Below are 18,370 nucleotides of genomic sequence, written 5' to 3' on the forward strand. Positions count from 1 at the left end.
GAATTAATGTGGCAGTAGTAATAAGTCTTTCTAGCGGTACTCTGTGAGGCCTTATTTAATGTCTCTTTTAATGATTGCATATTAAAACATGAATAAAAATCATTAGCATATAAGAAATTGAAATAAAGAGTAAATCTTCAGGTAAATATAAACCGTGTGAACTACACAACAGGTCCATTATGTAAGTGATTTGAATAAGAAAGCAGCAAAGTTCAATTGGGATTTTGTAAGAAAACCAGGGGAAAAATTGATAACAGCTTAATTGGAGGGGACAATCCATATGTGCTTGTAAAATGCAACGTAAAAAAATCCCTTATGATCACATTTCCCTTACATATGAAGACTGAAAGTAATGTTTCCATGAACCTATCCCACATTAAAAGTTGATTTAGGAGGTTTTAATGGAGCAGCTTTCATTCTCAGGCCCTTTGTGAGCTCTGCCATTGTGAAATGTGCTGTAACAGGGCTGATTCAGTTCCAGCCCTTCCCTTCTGAGTTGTATCCAGTTACCTCAGCTTGAACATAACCAAGAGAAGGATTCCACAGGTGACTGCCATGCACATGACAGCATAAATTACTTCTCCTAGAAACAAAGGTTTAAAAAAAATTACTGGATTTCTAGAGAGAATAAATAATAAAAAGAGTACAAAGGTTTGATTTTTAACTGACCGTTGAAGGAGGAATGAAATTCACTTAGAGTTATTTCCTTTGCATGTTTTCTTTTATGCAATGAAATGCCTTTCACATTAGAAAGAGTTGGATAATCTGAAAGAAAATAATGAACATGAGATTAAAGTATTTAAAGGTGATGCATTATTTTTATCCCATGGATTTTAATTTATTTTATAAAGGCAGCAATTTATTTCTTTTATACTATCTTAATAAAATATAAATTTAGGTGAAAGTGGGACTTTTCTTAAATTTTAACAGTGTTTTTTTACCTTTTAATCAGATAATTTCCTTATAGAAACTTGTTTTAAAAATATGATTAGAAAAAGTTACATTTTATAAAATAGTTCATTGTACCTCATATAAAGATTAGGAGGGAAAAAGTAACTTTAGGCTACCCTTTGGCATATTGAAAATGATTTGTTCTTTACAAGAGTGATTGTTTTAATGTGCTTTAAATGATATCTTAGTTTTCTAAGACTCACTGTATCAATGAATTCTTACAAAAGAGAGTCCTTAAACCAATCACTCTGTTCTCCCCTCTGCTCAGATTTCTATATCTGTCTTTGCTTATTTTTCCTATTCTGTTTCTCTTTTTCAACACCTTCAATTTCTATTATTTTTACCTATTTTTATCTCACTTGAGAGCCCTTCTTGGCCACTCTGTGTCCCTAGTCTTCATGGCCATTTTCATCTCACTTCACAAAACATAAGACAAAAGGAAGCAATCTTTAAAATTGATAGATCTATTTTAGGTGACTTTTACTAATAACTTTGAAGTGAAATCACACTGAGTTTTGATGCAACACAAATATGAATACCAAACATATCAATAGCCCAATAACCAATTTCTCTGCTGCTGATGATTCAGGTGAGTTTTCAGGCTTAAAAAAGAAAAAGCTATGTAGTCTCCATTTGAGGGAGGCCTTGCTGTCTGTCATAGATGGTTCATGTATTTTGAGACCTGGAAATCCAAGTATAAGTAGATAGTTCTTTGCAGAAATGAGTGTATCAAGTAGCAGGATAGCATATCTGATGACAACTACTGACAATAGCCCCAAACAGGAAGGGAGATGAGAAGATATATTGCCAACAGTTCCATTTAGTCCCCCCTCCACCCAGGGCTGCTGCTATTCAGAAGCCAGTGACTTGGAAGCCAAGGTTTGAAGTGTATGTTAGGAATAATTGGAAGAAAGCAAGGGGTACAGATGGTTTAAGATCAGTAACAAAACTCTCAGGGTGGGTCTGGGAGAAGCAGCTCAGTATAAGAGCTGAAAAAGCTACCGAGGATTTTGTCAATAGAAAACCTATTCTTGGATCTGAAGGATCTGAACTCTGATACAGTTAAAGCATTTTCATTTTGAGATTTTTTTAATCCCAATTGACATATTGGGTTATCATATAGTATTTATAGAAGTCTGACCTTAGAAACTGAAAAATCAACCTCTTCTGAATGTAAAAAAGTAATAGAGGTAGAGCTTGTGAAAACTTTTCACTTTTAACAGGACAAACAAACGAAGACTCATGGACATGGACAATGGACTAGTGGTTACCAGAGGGTAGTGGTGAAGGAGAAGGGGAGAGATAGACGGAGTAAAGGGGGTCAAATATGCGGTGACTGTTAAAGTGTACAGCTGAAACTTACTGGATTTTGTTAACCAATGTCACCATAAAAAATAAGTTAATGAATTAATTTTAAAAAACCTTTTCATTTTTGTGGTTATAAAATAAATTTCGTTATTCACTAAAATGTTAAAATGGAAAAATTGAACTATTTCAGATAATACCATATTTTTATAATAATGGTCTTTTGGGAAGAATTAATTTTATTCAAATTGAGCATATTTTTAGTGAAATAAATGATTATAACAAAATATTATATTTAAATCAATTTGGAATATGAAAGATAAATCATTTTGCGTCTTTTTAATTCTATGGCATTTTGTGACATTTTTGGCAGATTTATGGCATAAATGTAAATGTACATAATGTACATTGATTACTCGAATGATGCTATAGTTTTCCTTTTTGAAATTCTATCTCTAAGTACATTTGGTCTAGCTAGGTATCATGATTTATCTTTACATAAGAAAAAAGATATTATTTTGACAAATTAGGCTATCTTTTAGCTATAAAACCACTGAAAGTAATTATTTAACAGTCACCTAGCAAAGTTTAAAAAGAATCATTTAATTCACTAAATTTCACTCACATGGAACTCATTAACAAGGTTATAATAGATCAATGACAGAAATGCTAGTTAATGATCCCACTGAAAATTTTAATGTGTTCAGCAATCACGCCACAATCTTAAATATTGCACCCTAGGAGGATACCCAACATCAGTTAGAGAGATTAATGTTACAGAGGGCTTCTTGGCTACTGAAGCCCATTGGAGATTCTTCCCTGCCTTTTATAAACAGAGAGGTTTACAGTGTTTTATAACCATGAAATTAAAGTCAGCAGAGTTAATAACCAACTTCAGTCCCACACCATCTGCTGTATTTATATATAAACACTGTCAGTGACTTGTTTATCTTAACTTGTTCCCTAGAGAAATTAAACACTATTATAAACTATATGGTAAAATCCCTGTACATTTGACGGGAAATCAAGATTAATTTCAGCCTTACATTAAGAAAAAATTTAAATAGTATTCTCCTCAGCTACAAAGATGTGATCATTTTTATTCTTTTCTTCCAAAATCCTTGTGCAGAGTGGCTGGTGGAGACCAAAACTCTACTTTGTATAATTTATATGAAATGGTAAATGAATTGTAAAAAATGTAATGGATCGGATATGAAATAATGATTTAAAAATAAATGTCAGAATACTTAAAATAGAAATTAAACATCACAAACTGCAAATTTGTAAATCCTCATTTAAAATTTCAGTTAAAACATAACCTTAGAAGAAACAGTTTGGAAAAGTGAATGTTTTCATAGACTGATTTAAAAATATATTGTGTAGCTGTTTTTTGAATTCTTAATGTATCACATGACTTTTAAAATTTTTTTTTCTTTTTTGCTTTCTTTTCATGGTTAAATAAAAGAGTGCCAATATTATAGCGATATTTTAGTGAGAATGAAATTCAGGAATGACCTTCTTGTGCACTCAAGGTTTGGTGCTATTTATCAGATGTAATATATTACATTTCTAATTTGGTCAATATTGTCTCACCTGAAGGTATACAAATTCCCAAATTGAAAATGAGTTTTGAATTATTTCACCTAGTGATCAAGAGTGAAATTTCATATATCATAGACTCTTTTGATCATTGTTTGAAAGTTCCCTCCTAAAATGGATCTAGGGAATGTTGCTGCTGGGAAGAAGGAAAAATATATAGGCATATTTAAATTTGAAAAAAATATATTACTAATATGGCAAATCAAGCTATACACATAAATAATGAGGTTATTTTACCACTGCTGCTAAAACTTATGTTTTGAATACTAAACTAACTAAATAATATGCTTCCTCTAAACAATTACACTGTGCATCAACAAAGCATTTTCATTTATTTAGTTTACAAACTTCAAAGAAGATAAAACCATGTCTTAGATTTATTTTCTAGTACTATGGCTAAACACATGGTGGTTGCCAGGGGCTGAGAGAAAGCGGAAATTGAGAGGTATTGGTCAAAGGGTACAAAGTTTCAAGATGATGTAAGATGAGTAAGTCCTAGAGATCTACTTACTATACAATGTAGTGCCTATCTTTAGCAACACTGTATTGAACACTTAAACATTTGCTAAAATGGTAGATCTCTTGTTAAGTGTTCTTAGCGCGCGCGCGCGCACACACACACACACACACACACACACAATAATAAAGAGGATAGAAGGAAACTTTTGGAGGTGATGAATCTTATGGTGAAGACTGTAGTAATGATTTCATGGTTTATACTTATCTTCGAACTCATCAAGCTGTATACATTAAATAGGTACAGCTTTCTGTATGTCAAAACAAAACAAAACAAAACAAAACACATAAATTGTAAAGTATATGCTCCAGAACATTTGTCATGATCTTCCGACATAAACCCAAAAGCTCAAGGTTAGTAATTGATTCTACAGACTATCCATGCCTTAAGATGGTTTGACTTAATGACTTTTTGACTTTACCAATAAGCAAAAGTAATATACATTCAGTATACATTCAGTAGAAACCATATCTTCAATTTTGAATTTTGATCTTTTCCCAGGCTAGCTATATGTGATATCATACTCATATGAGCTATACAGTGGCAGCAAAATGATTTTGCACAACTGTAGGATATTGCAAGTGTTCTGAGCATGTTTAAGGTGGGGCTAGGCTAAGCTACGATGTTCAGTAAATTAGGTGTATTAAATGCATTTTCAACTCATGATATTTACAATTTAAATGTTGGTACAGAACTCCATTGTAAGTCTAGGAGCATCTATTGACAAGCCTTGCAACTGCTCTTTGACCCTACGTCGAATGACAGTGTTGCTCACAAGTCTAGTAGATTTGCTTGGTGATTATAGTGAATCTCAACGGCACTAATAAAATTTCTCAAATGTTCTACATTTTCCTTAATAGTTTCTGCAAATAATAAAATAATCACTGAGGTAGCAATTGAAATAAAAATGATCCTATTTCTAATAACTAACACTAGATTAGATTAGTAAAGTACTATTGTTTTAGAAGGCAATAATTTTAAATGTTGAAATTTAAAAAAAGTTGTCAGCTATAACTTTGGGCTTATATAAAACAGATCAAAATATCAATTTAAATAGGAATATAATATTCCTGGTTAGAGTGTATATCTATAAACACACAAGTGTATATGTATAGTAGAATTATAAAATTGACGAAACTTCTTAGATTATCTAATTTAAACTTTCAATGCAATGATCAGTTCTGCCTCATTCTTGACATATAGTCATCACCAGTCTAGAAATGAGCCATTTAATACCTTCTACCTTTCTACTATGATTGATGGTCAATTCTAGTTAAAATGGAAAATAATTTTTCTAGATTGCTCTTGTATTAACTCAAAATGATAAATCTACTTTCTTTGTTTGGCATCACTGCTTAGCTCTCTGACTGCTACATGTAATGTAAGTATGTGTTTAGAGAGAGAGAGAGAGAACATTGTAAGTATATCACATAACACAATGCTTTTAAAATTATAATATGAATCTTCTGTTTATCTTAAAATACCAATTTTGATTCACTAGGTCTGAGATGAAGCAGGTGATGCTGATGCTGCTGGTAATACATATATTTGTATGTATGTCTATAGAATGGAAGATGCATATACATACTCATATGACACACAAATGCTTTACATATATATATATATATACATACATATATATGATGCTTAACATTTTATAAGGCACTTTGACAAACACTGTTTAATTTTATAACAATTAGCCAAGTAGGAATTGCTAGTTCAACTTAATAAAGAAACTCACACTCAGAATAGTTACCTTGTCCAAGATCACAGAGTTGGTAAATAGTGACAATATAATTTGCAGCAAAATCTTCTACCAATTGTATATAAAATCCGCCTCACAGAAACCACAAAAAAAAAAAATGTAAAATATTTTTAGCTTTTTCCAGTGTGCCAGCCAATTGGATTAGGAAATACATTGGAAAAATAATAGGAACAAGTTGTATTTGATAGTGTAAAATAAGAAGCATTTAATAGTATCTGATTGCAAATGTTCATGATTATATATGTTTCTGTTGCTGAAATTCACAATAGAAAAGGGGACATAAAATGTAATAACTAAAGCATCTGAAATACATCACATATACCTGTAGGTATATTTCAACTTGCCCACACCTCTGAAATATGTTGATCATTGTCAATGTAATCAAATAAATCGACCAATTTAACTTTGAGATTTACCAGAAATATTAAAAAAAATGAATGCTGCAATTTTCAAGGTGGGTTATCTTAAATTATGATATCAAAAATAAGCATTTTCTGTTTTTACACATATAGGGTTGAGATCATATGTAAATCTTTCCAGATTATTCACCAGGCAAAGGGCATACAAAGAATAATACACAGAAGATCAGTGTAACTGTTCAAAAACAGACTTGGCTGTATCTTTGGTTACTATAGTCTATGTCCACATTGATATAACCCGGGTCTTAGATAAAAATATATAAAGTAACCCCACTATTTAAAACAGCCTATGTCTGGAATGAGTTTAATAGAAAAAATGTGTTCCCAAAATTGAACAGTCACTTTTACTTTAAATTAAATTATGCAAGCACTAGAAGAACTTAGAATAAGACAAATGAAAGATAAGAATAAAATAATTTATATTATATTTTGTCAAATTCATAAGTTTATGTTTTCATATATAGAGGTTTTAAGATGTAGAATTTTTTATAAAAAAACTGTATGTGACAATACCATTAATTGTCTAGGTTACTTTCTGAGGTCTCCATTTAGAATTGAATGATTTACTAATGTCTATCCTTTTGGAAATATATCAAACTTTACCTCACTGGCTTACACAATTTTTTCATCGACTGATTGGAAACACCAGGGAAAAGAAAGTTAGAGGAAAAAAAATAAAGAAAAAAGATATATTTTGGAGAGTCTTCATAGTCATTTGGAAGTTTTGCAAGTTACTGAGTTTTAATATGGGAAAAAAAAGTATATAATTGCAGTATCTCTTTCCTGCACATAAATTTGCAAATATTCAGGGGAAAGCTGAATATAAAAGTATGATCTATGTTGCTGATTCTTTTAGACAGATACCTTCTTATGAATTGACACCATAACCATCTAATTTACAGTATAATATTGCTATTACAATGCCATGCCCATATAATTATCTAATGGCCAAAAAGTATAAATTAGATACTTTTACATTTGAAATAGCACATCTGTCACTGTAAAGTAATATACACTGTGCAGCATATGATTATATAATGTTCTTTCTCATCTTAACCGGGATCAGCTAAGGAGTGTCACACAAATCACATATTTTTCACATATTATCGCCATTTCTTAAAATGTAAATTCAATGTCCCAACTGCAATGCATATGGTTACCCAATTAACAAAAAATGTGTTAAACAATTTTTTCTGGTGATTACTTATGAGTCTAGTTTGTTTACTGATGGGCAAAGAGTAAGCATCTTTGTCAATGGATTAGGAGATATCTACTCGAACACAGTAAATTCAAAGTTTGTTAGAAGAGGTAAAATTTTCTAAACTGTGTCCCACAAAACACTAGTTCTATAGAATATTTTTATATGCTTGACAAATAAAAGATCCGATTAGTAAATGATTTTGGGAAATTCTAAATTAACAAAATAAGTTATGTATATTTTTTCCTGCAAGTGTTTTCTAGTTTTATTTGTTTGTTTGTTTGTTTTTACTACAGTAGAGGGGCACACTTTTACCTAAATTTATTTTTACCATGGGATATATCTGAGAATTCATAAAAATATAAAGTTTGTATATGTGATTAATAGATAATTATTTTTTAATATTTTGGGTGGGCATAAGGTGTTTATTGAGTATTCTTATCGTAGTCAACAGAAAGTCAGAGAACACGATATTAACAGTATTTCATATGCATAAATGTAGGCACTAATTTATAGTACTTTACTGGGCACACATATTCACAAGCACCTGACACCACAATTTTTCTTGTTCTCTATTCCTGGGAGTCAAGCAAATTTTTCACCCTATGGTGTGGGAGATGCCTGACTTCCCAAATGCTACTCCTATTGCCCCTTGGAGAGGTTGATGTAATGCAACATTAATTCCATGTTTGCTGCCAGTTAATCTGCCATTCTTCAATTTCTTAACTTATCCTCATGGGGTATGGTGAATTTATAATTTTCCCTCTACTTTGGAGATCTATTCCAGCAGAACTAGAAGGAGTAAATGGGTCATTTATATCTAGTCACCTACGAATGTTCACAGGACTGTGTGGCAAAAACCACCCTATTTGGACCCAAGTAGACATTTTCCAGTTAAGTAATTACTTCCTACTTCAAAGCTAGCACTACGACAATTGACATGAAGGATATATCATGATCCTGCTCTCATGAAATTCTCAATTTAGATTTGGGTAAGGTGAATGAAGTGAAGTGGGAATAAACAAGGTAGAACTAGGAAAATGGTACATATTTGAAGAATGATGAGAAATAAGGCTGGTGTGTATTCTGGGTGTCCTTGGAAATCAGATGATGTGGTAAGGATGAAAATAGGAACAAGGGAGAGGAATAGCTATCTTCTGCATACAGAAGGCAAAGTTTGAGAATTAGTCTAGTCATGGAAAATACTTTGGTTTGGTGGGGATATCTAACTAGGAAGCTTCAGTAGCAGTTTAAGCATAAGATAAAAACTAAAAATAGGCAGTAGAAGCTTGAGCAGAGAAGAGAGAAAGTGTAAGGTTATATTTAAAGAGATTTTTGTTGGAAAGCAGAATGGTGCAGAGCAAAGTCATACAAGCACGAAAATCAGAGATAGGTTAAAAATTGGCTCTCTCTCACCCTAGTTCTGTTATTTTAGGCAACTTACTGAAACTCTCTTCCATTATCTTTAAAATGAGATACTGCCTACCAGAAATATTTAGGTTAAAAGTTTAACATGGCAATATATAAAGAGAGTTTGAAACAGTATTTGGTACAGAATAAGTACTCAATAAATTACATCCTTAATAAATATATAATTTAGAGTTTTCTTTAATATTGCATATGAAGAGAGTTAAGTCATAGATAACATTTAGGTTCTTGAGGTGATGTGATGTTTTAAAATAACTTTGGCATGAAAGATGAAAGAAAAATAGAACTACAAAGTTTATCTCTTCACTCTTCACTTTTCAACCTGACTGCTCAGAGAAAACACTGGCTTTAGAATCAGAAAGAACTCCATCACAATCTTAGTTGCATCATTCACTAGCTGTAGTAATCTTGGACGAGTTAATTCAAGCTCCGAGTCTCATACTTCTCTCTTTTATATGTCAATTGAATTATAGGTAGAAAGAGAAGATAAAAGTGAAAGATGGTTAAATAAAAGTGAGAAAGAAGAAAAGTGGATTTGGAGAAAGGTGTTGAGAAAATTGAAGAATATTCTTCACTTTGATGATGGGAATGCTCTCATCCTTTTCAGAAAAATACTGGGCAGTGGGATATGCATTCGTTGCAATCTCTCCTTATACGTGTTCACTTAAAGTTCACTTTACTCTCAAAAGTAACTATGAGATGCAACATCATTATCACTACTGAGATTTAAGTTATACCCCAGTCAATTAGGGCCATATTATTTTGGTTCATAAACACCTTCAGGTTACATTGCAATACAAGATATTAGGCTCTTACAAATATAAATTTTCCAGCCGTCTTGTCTCTTTAAATAAGCCCATAAAGACATAATGAGAATTGGAAACAAAAAGAGTCTACTAGTAAATACAGGTGATATAGTGAAGTGAGGAGCACTATAGCATAGTGGAAAGAGGCCAGGCTTTAGCTTTCAACCACAGATTCAAGTCCTCATTCTAAAATTTGCTAAATATATAACCCGAACTACTTAAAAAACAAACAAACAAAAAAACTCCTCTGTGCCCTGGTTTTCTATTAAATGAGGATAATAATATTTACTGGCTTATGGTGAGGATTAAATGAGACAAGACATATAAAATATATTGTAGAAGATAGACATACAATAAAAGCTATGATTTTTTTGAAATTAGAAAAGTATGTTTGTGGTTGCATATCAGTTTTGGCTATGGAGCATTTAATAATAAAGATTCCTAGGATTTACCACTATATGTTTTGATTTAATAGGTCAAGAGATAAGTGGGAATAAAGTACTGGACGTTCATAATTTCAAAAAGCTTTCTAGACCCTTTCAGTGCATGGTCAGGATGGAGAACCAATGGTTAGAGAATGGAAAACTCATGATTTCAGAGGTGAAAGAGAGAGAAACCAGACTGCATACCACATTATGGTGGGCTAGTGGAATACAAGTTTTTAATGAGAAAGAGAGAAGAAGAGGTCAGGGAGTTATGTTCAATAGATAAAGGCCTTTGAAAATATCAGCAACTGGTGGAGAATAACCAGATGTAAAGATGGTAACTCTTAAGCCAGTTTTACCAATTAGAGAAAAATTTATTTGGATCAGTAAGAGATCCAAAATTTCACCTCAAAATTTTCCTTTCAGCGACCTGGCAGTATTAAAAGAACAAACACAATTAAAAGCAACAATATTTCCATCGTAGGGGAGGGGTGCTGGATTGGAAGTTTGGGCCAAAGAACAGTGAGAGAAATTGACTGGGTCTAAGCGGCCATGTAGAAGTGTTGGAAGGCACCATTAGGGTTGTAGTCATATGCTTAGTGTATGTTTTCAGTGTAATAGCTACCATATGTACTTTAAACAAAATGCCATTGTAAGTTTCAGGCTGTCTGTTACCCTAGGAAGAGTGAGTGAATAGAGATGCAGGTACTGACTCATGGCTGGCATAGAAACTTAAAACATCAACAGCTGCATCTTCCTACACAGACCTCAGTGACACACAGCAGTATATCACTGAGATAAGGTGCTCTTTGAAGAAAGCCCTAGAATCTGATTTATATGGCTCCCCCTCTCAAACTGCCTTGATTCCCAATGAAAGTGGACATACAATCAGGAACTAGTGAGCTCTGGCTTCTTTCTGCAGTTGGGTTGTTTTGAACATCCTCTTCATATACCTACGATGAGTGTCTGGCCATTCAACACGGGGCTAACGTAACAGTAAAACATCAGTTCCAGAGTTCTGGTAAACTCAAAGCATATTGGGAATTGGGAAATCTCAGTCTCTAGCCTCAGTGGCAACCAAAGGAAACCATTCCATCCTAAACCGAAAGCTAGCAGAAGAGGGAGAGATAATAGCGAACAGTCTTTTTCACAGAAGCACACTCTCAAAGCAGCAAGCATTCACACCACCCCACAGAGCGACTTTCATCCATTCTACATTCTTTTATATAGTTTGAAAACCAATTTGTTTACTGTGATTTGTATATAACACTCAAATAAATGCTTTCCAAAGAGTAATAAGTAAGAATAAAAATTATGTTGTGCCCATTCTTACAGTTTACTGGATATCAATGTGCTATTAGAGCGTTCTTGCAACTTTGAGATTGAGACAATATTTATTGATGTTTACAATGTTGTAAAGAATTTCCTTGAACTCATGAAAAGAGCTTTAGAAGATGGTTTGAGATAGTCTGGTATTAATAGAAGATAAACGATTGTCATTATCATCAATGGATTCTTAACAAATCTCCACTTGCTGACCTATCTTATCTAAGATACTTTACTTGTCTAAGTACCGAAGTTCTTTTTTTCTGAGAAGTACCCCTTTAAGATGATATCTCAGCATGTAGGTGCCAGGGCAATAACTATTAAGTGGCCACATATGGTGTTTTATGGGACTACATCTGATGCCATTATATTATTGTCGCAAGAATACTTGGCTCTTTTTAAGCCAGGAATACCCATGCTCATAATAAATGATTTTTATGACTTCACATACACAATCATGATGCACAGAAAGTGTAAAGAAAAGGCTGCTTATTTTATGCAGCTTTGGCACTAACTCCAGACCCAATTACAGGCAACAAGAGGATTATATGAAGCCAGTGAAAGCGTGAGGGTGGAAAATGGAAAAGATAACACTGTGCTTTCACATACTGAAGCCTGTTGTTAGAATTGTAACAGTATTGTTTTGGTCTTTTATTTCCCTCTGTGATCTTAAATGTTTCATCCTTCTCTAGTTTTGCCAAAATGTGAGTTGTCTCACTCATCAATGGCAACTCTTTAATCTTTCCTTTTCGGCTTAGAGCGAACAACAAAGGTAGTCATGAATGATTCATACCATCTTTCATGCTCAGTGGCAGATTTTTCCCCCTCCTTTAACAACACCTAAGCCTTTAAGGGTAGAGTTGGGAGAAAGTGAAGGTAGGAGACAGCTGTTTTCCTGTTGTTTCTATTGAGGGTCTGTACACTTCAGTATTTCCAGATTACAGTTGTGTGAAGCATTTTCTGCAAAATAGGAAGCCAAGCCAAATTTGCTGGGTTTCAGGTCTGCAGACAAAATTTAAACCAGCTGGATTTTATTGGGAACTTTTGTGCACAAGTAAACCTAGTGGTGAAACTAAAGCCAGCGTCTGTCTCCATTGGAATGGGCTGTGTCTTTAGGGGCTATCCACCACCCCACCCCCATCTCTTCCCTTGAGAGAATTTTGAATTTTGAAAGGTCCTAAGAGAAACCTGCCAGATCATTCCTTAGAGTGTCTGATCAGAATCTTAGCCAATGAAGGTGGAAGGTACAATCAGACATGATGCCTTCTTCAGAAAGATGAGAGGAAGCAGGGTTTCTTTCTGTAATCTGATTTTAAATTACTCCAGTAAAACAGCTAATGATTCCCTATACACAATACTTATAAAAACAAAAACCAACAGGCACACAAATATTCACTGAAACTCTCTCTCTCTCTCTCTCTCTTTCTCTCTCTCTCTCTCTCTCACTCACACACACACACACATACATAATAGTGACCTGTTCAAAGTGGCAAATAATCACCAACTTATTCCTTTAGTATATAGTAAAAGTTCCACCGCATATTTTGAAAGTGAACTAAGTAAAAATTTTCATATTCCTTGCTAAAAATATAGATTTTTATATTTGATAGATTTAAACATATAAGTAGTAGAAGCAGAGAAACATGCCCTATTATGATTATTTAGTGAGTCTGGCATACATCATTTATAACGCTATTTAGAATTTGAAAAACAAAGCAATAAAAGATAATCCAACAGGAGAGAGGAACCTACTCCAAATCTCGATTTAAATTTCTGAAAGAATGAATATTTTTTCCAAGGATAAAGAAAAAAAATGATAGAGGCTTTCTTAAAATTTTAGTATAATCATAGGAAGAAAAAGTTCTTGGCAGACTACTGGTCTTTTGGCATTAAAAAAAATCTCCTCCAGAGCTGGCCCTACACACAGGCAGTGTGAAAGTTTTTTAAAAATGTACTGGCCTCAAATATATCTTTAGTTACCTAATCCAAGAATATTAGGGCACATCTAATATCAGATCACCTATTTTTGTTATTACCGAAATAATAATAATAATAATAAAATAATAATAATAATAATAAAAGTGAGAAACCTATGTTCTAGGGTGAGAATAACTGATTTCCTTCATATCACCTAGAGAGTTAGAGCTACAACTCGCTTTCTAGGCTCCTGTTCTTTATATTACAATATACTGTCTTCCATCAAACACACATTTCCAAGAATTCTCTTGTTATACATGTTCCCTAGGAGATGTAATGTTTATAATCAATCGACAATTATAAATTTATAATTTATAAAAATTATAAATGAGAGGAGTATATTATGGCTGATAAAATCACAGTTCCTGGTGCCCCAAACTGCCTTTTTAAAATTCTGCTTGCACTGGCTGGTCCGAAGGAAGTGAATTATCTCAATTGATTGTTCACAGTCAGTTACAGATCAAATTCTTTGTTATACTTTCCCCCTTATCACTACTGTACTTGACCAATCTTTAAAAAATAATAATAAGATAAAATAAATAAAAACTAAAGTTCCACCTGTATTGCCTTCTGTGTGACCTTGGGCAAGTTACTAACTTCTAGGTGCTCCAGTTTACTTTTGAGTGGGAAAAAAAAAGCACCTACTTTATATATTGCTTCTGAAAGTTAAATTAATCAAGACATACAATGACTAGAATAGTGTTGAACATGAAATAAGCACTTGATTAGGTCACAGGACTCTGAATAAACAAAAGACAAGTAAGCTAGCATTCATTGCCAGGTTATAGCCTTAAACTAGCAAGCAATATCTCTATGTGTTTACTAAACCTTCATTTGAAGGATATTACATCTCATATAGCTTCAGTTTTTTCCATGTTTTCCATATTTCACAATGTCAAGATGAGTTTGGAAGCAGATACATTAAAATGTTCCTTGCAGTTTTTCAAATGGTAGATTTATTTTCAAGAATTTCTCCATATCTTGATACTATTAATATTAATACAATGTTTTAAAGATCTACTTCTGGCATTAGTCATTTACTCTTTCTGCAGTTTCTTTGAGGCAGATGATAATATGCTCAAAGAGCACCAACACCTTATAGTCATTGCTCTCCAAAAGAAGTGATTTCAAAGGAAAGCTAAATGCACAGAAGAACTTCATCTATAAGCTCTACCTCTCTCTTCTAAAGATTGATACCTTCCAGGATAGCCCCAACTATACTATCAGAAAGGTTAGAGCATTCCACCAAGTCTAACCTGGTAACTGATTGACTTACTGCTATCCTTGGGAGGGAAGGCAAACTTTGGGTGTTTAAAGGGTCTGAGATTTTTCTATGTGTGGAGTTCTAATGAGATGCCAATTGCCAGGACAAAGTGTTCCTTAAAGTTGCAAAAGTTGGCATGAAAAATATGACTTACTCCAAAACATCCAGCTTCATATCAGGTTCAAACAAGTAAACGTATCTGGCTGTGTTTTTCTGCTCTCACTCTTTGGTTGCTCTTCATTTCCAAACCTAATCTCCCTCAGTGTGGAACACACATTCCACACTTTTTGAATATCGTGTGTTGCATGCTGAAGCTCAAGTAATGACACTGTTCTGATGTTTTCTGATGCATGACTTTTATCCATCAAATCACTAGTTATCAATGTGGACAGTGAAACTGTGGGGACATTGAGAGTTCTTCCAGTGATCCATGTTTACTTTTCATGCTTTCTTACTAATGCATCTGGGATATATTAATAATTTATTTATATGTAATAAAAAGCAGACATCACCTCACTATTCTTTAATCGAAACCAGTGCCTCTTTTGTTGTTGACTCTAGGGATGTTTTACTGTGTGGGGATAAATGGGAGGTGATGAAATCTTTTGTTCCACTGATTTAGTAAGCAAATTGAAACACATTTAAGAATCATGATTCTAGGAATGGTATCTCTTTTCTCTTTTGGTGTTCTGAGACCAATTCATGTGTGTGTGGCAGGCAGTGGGGGTGGGGGTTTCTCCCACAACAAACAATTCTCGAGACATCCGCTGGTATCCTAAAATTCAACTCAATTCTGACACCACCTACACAGAGATAGCATCAGATTCCACAGGTTAAGAATTCAATCCTACAAGACTTCCCTCTAACCTTGACCAGTTGCAATTCCAGGTTGTTACTTCTGACCAACTAGCTATAAATCAGTTTCTAGGCAATCCTGTCCAACTCAGGATTCCAACTGAATGTCCAAGTTATTGTCTGTACTTCCGATTGACTGGCTATAAATTATAGGTTTTCATGACCTCCTCCTCAGGTTTGATTAATTTGCTGGAATGGTCCACAGAACTCAAAGAAGCATTTTACCTACTAGATCACCAGTTTATTATAAAAGGATATAACTCAGGAACAACCAGACTGAAGAGATGTATATGGCAAGGTAAGTGGAGAGGACAGGGAGCTTCTATGTTCTGTCCAGGGCACACCACTTTCTCATCATTTACACATGTTCATCTACTCAAAAGCTCTCTGAACTCATTCCTTTTGAGTTTTTATGAAGGCATCATTACATAGGTATGATCGATTAAATCATTAGCCATTAGCCATTGATTAAATCTCCTGCCCCTTTCCTCTAATGACTTAGTGGGTTCCCCTGGCAACCAGTCTCCATTCTTAGGTTACCCAAAGGCTTTCCAAAGTCACTTCATTAACATAATAAAAGATACTCCTATTGCTCTAACCACAGGAAACTCCAAGGGTTTTAGGAGCTCTGTGCCAAGAATAGGGTGGTAGACCAAATATACTTTTCTTATTATAACTGGCAATATAACAGTATCTGAAAACAACCCATGCTTAAGCTACTTTACTGGAAGTACAGAAGTATATGCTTATACTGATGACTCATATAAGAGAACTTTTGCTAGACTGTGGCTGATTTCAGGAAAGAATCAATGAGTATTTTAAGCCAGGGTTCACTAAGCCCTGGGCTGCTACTGGACCTGGCCAGTGGCCTGCTAGGAACCGGGCAGTAAAGCAGGAGGTGAGCAGCAGGAGCTAGGGAAGCTTCATCTATATTTGCAGCCCTTCCCCAGCGCTAGCATCACCTCTTCAGCTCCACTTCACATTGTCAGGCATTAGATTCTCATAGGAGCAGTGGTCCCTGGTGCCATAAAGGTTGGTGACTGCTCTTCTAAGCCAGTGACTCTTAAAGTGTGATACCTGGACAGTATTTGCAACACCTGTGATCTTGTTAGAAATGCAAATGCCCAAGTTCCACCTCAGACCTGTCTAAGCCACTATCTCAAGAAGAGCTTTAGAAAATTATAAAACCATAAGCTTGAACTTATTCATGACATTAAGACACCTAGTGTCTGTGAAAAACAGATTACTAAATTGACATAATGCATTCGGTTAATTAGATTGTCAATTTCTCAGTAGCAGATATATAAATTAGTCAATATATATTAAAAGGTCCTTAAGAGGTTGCCTAGGTCCACACTATTCAAAGTGTGATTCCTGGACCAATAGCATTAGCATCACTTGAAAACTTGTTAGAAATGCAAATGTCAGGCCCATTCCAGACCTGCTGAATCAGAATCTGCATTTTAATTGGAAACCATATTATCCTTATACACATTCAAGTTTGAGACCAATTGTTCCATGTTCATCATCTGCCATAACATCAATTCAAAGATATATTTAAGAAGTCACTCATCCTGAAAAAATGATACCTTAGGTGTACTAGAAATGATTGTCTCTTATACCACCTGTATGACATTATAATGATTATGCAAAATTATTTATCTGCCTAATTTTTCAAGTCCCTCAAAATCTATAATAAGTTACTATTTACTGAACTTTATTATGTTCTAGATATTTCTTTATATAAATTAACTGATATAATCTTTGCAAAAGCAATCTGGGTTAGGATTATTATATTTTCCATTTCACAGACAAGAAACTGAGGGAGAGAGACAGTGGAGTCACTTGTTCACAGTTACTTGTCTTATAAATGGCTGAGAAATTATTCAAATCCAGACATGCTCGTGCCATGTTGCCTTCCTAAGGCTATGATCTCTAATGAAGTCTATTAATATTTTCAAACATGGCATCTGATTATTAGAATAAATGTTGCTGATCATAGTTTTTAACCAAAATTCAGGAGTGGAGCTGAGGAAAAAGGGAAGTGGAAGAGGCCTTATTTATATTTTAGGTTTGAAAACTAATAAAGGTTAAAGGCATTGATTTATCCCTGAGGCGCAAATCCAAAGAAATATTCAGAACTCTAAGTCTATAAATTAAATAGCATAAAAGCAAAAAGTTACTGAATTTTTACATTGGGTGGTAACTAAAATTATTCTAAAGAAACAGTTTATTTTTTTATTATTCTCTTTATTGCTAACTTATAACACACATGTTTTTTCTCTAAAGAATTCAAAAGTTTTCAAATAATTAAAAACAAGATCCTAAAGGAATAATCACTATTTTCTAAGAGGAAAAACATACATTTATAAGTGAGTGTCTATGAATTTGATGGACTACAAATTCACCATGCAGCTACTTTAATCCAGAAAATATAAAATACTGGACTATTTAGAGGTTATGTTATAAATATGAATACAGAGTAGAGAAATTCTGTTGAATGTTCCTTGGAAAACCAAGAGACTTTTTTTTTTT

The 18,370-nt window shown here is 33.7% G+C and overlaps 1 protein-coding gene across 1 annotated transcript in view; it reads right to left on the reverse strand.

Annotated features, from left to right (window-relative positions):
* Positions 1-18,370, reverse strand: part of GFRAL (GDNF family receptor alpha like) — a 55,388-nt gene that overhangs the window by 1,918 nt on the left and 35,100 nt on the right. The window contains exons 7-8 of the mRNA XM_006926820.1: positions 670-765; positions 511-583 (exon numbers count right to left, since the gene is read on the reverse strand). Coding sequence (XP_006926882.1) covers positions 511-583; positions 670-765 — 169 coding nt within the window. The remainder of the gene's footprint in view (positions 1-510; positions 584-669; positions 766-18,370) is intronic.

The sequence above is a fragment of the Pteropus alecto genome, unplaced genomic scaffold (genome assembly GCF_000325575.1).
Source record: "Pteropus alecto unplaced genomic scaffold, ASM32557v1 scaffold7, whole genome shotgun sequence".
NCBI lineage: Eukaryota > Metazoa > Chordata > Mammalia > Chiroptera > Pteropodidae > Pteropus > Pteropus alecto.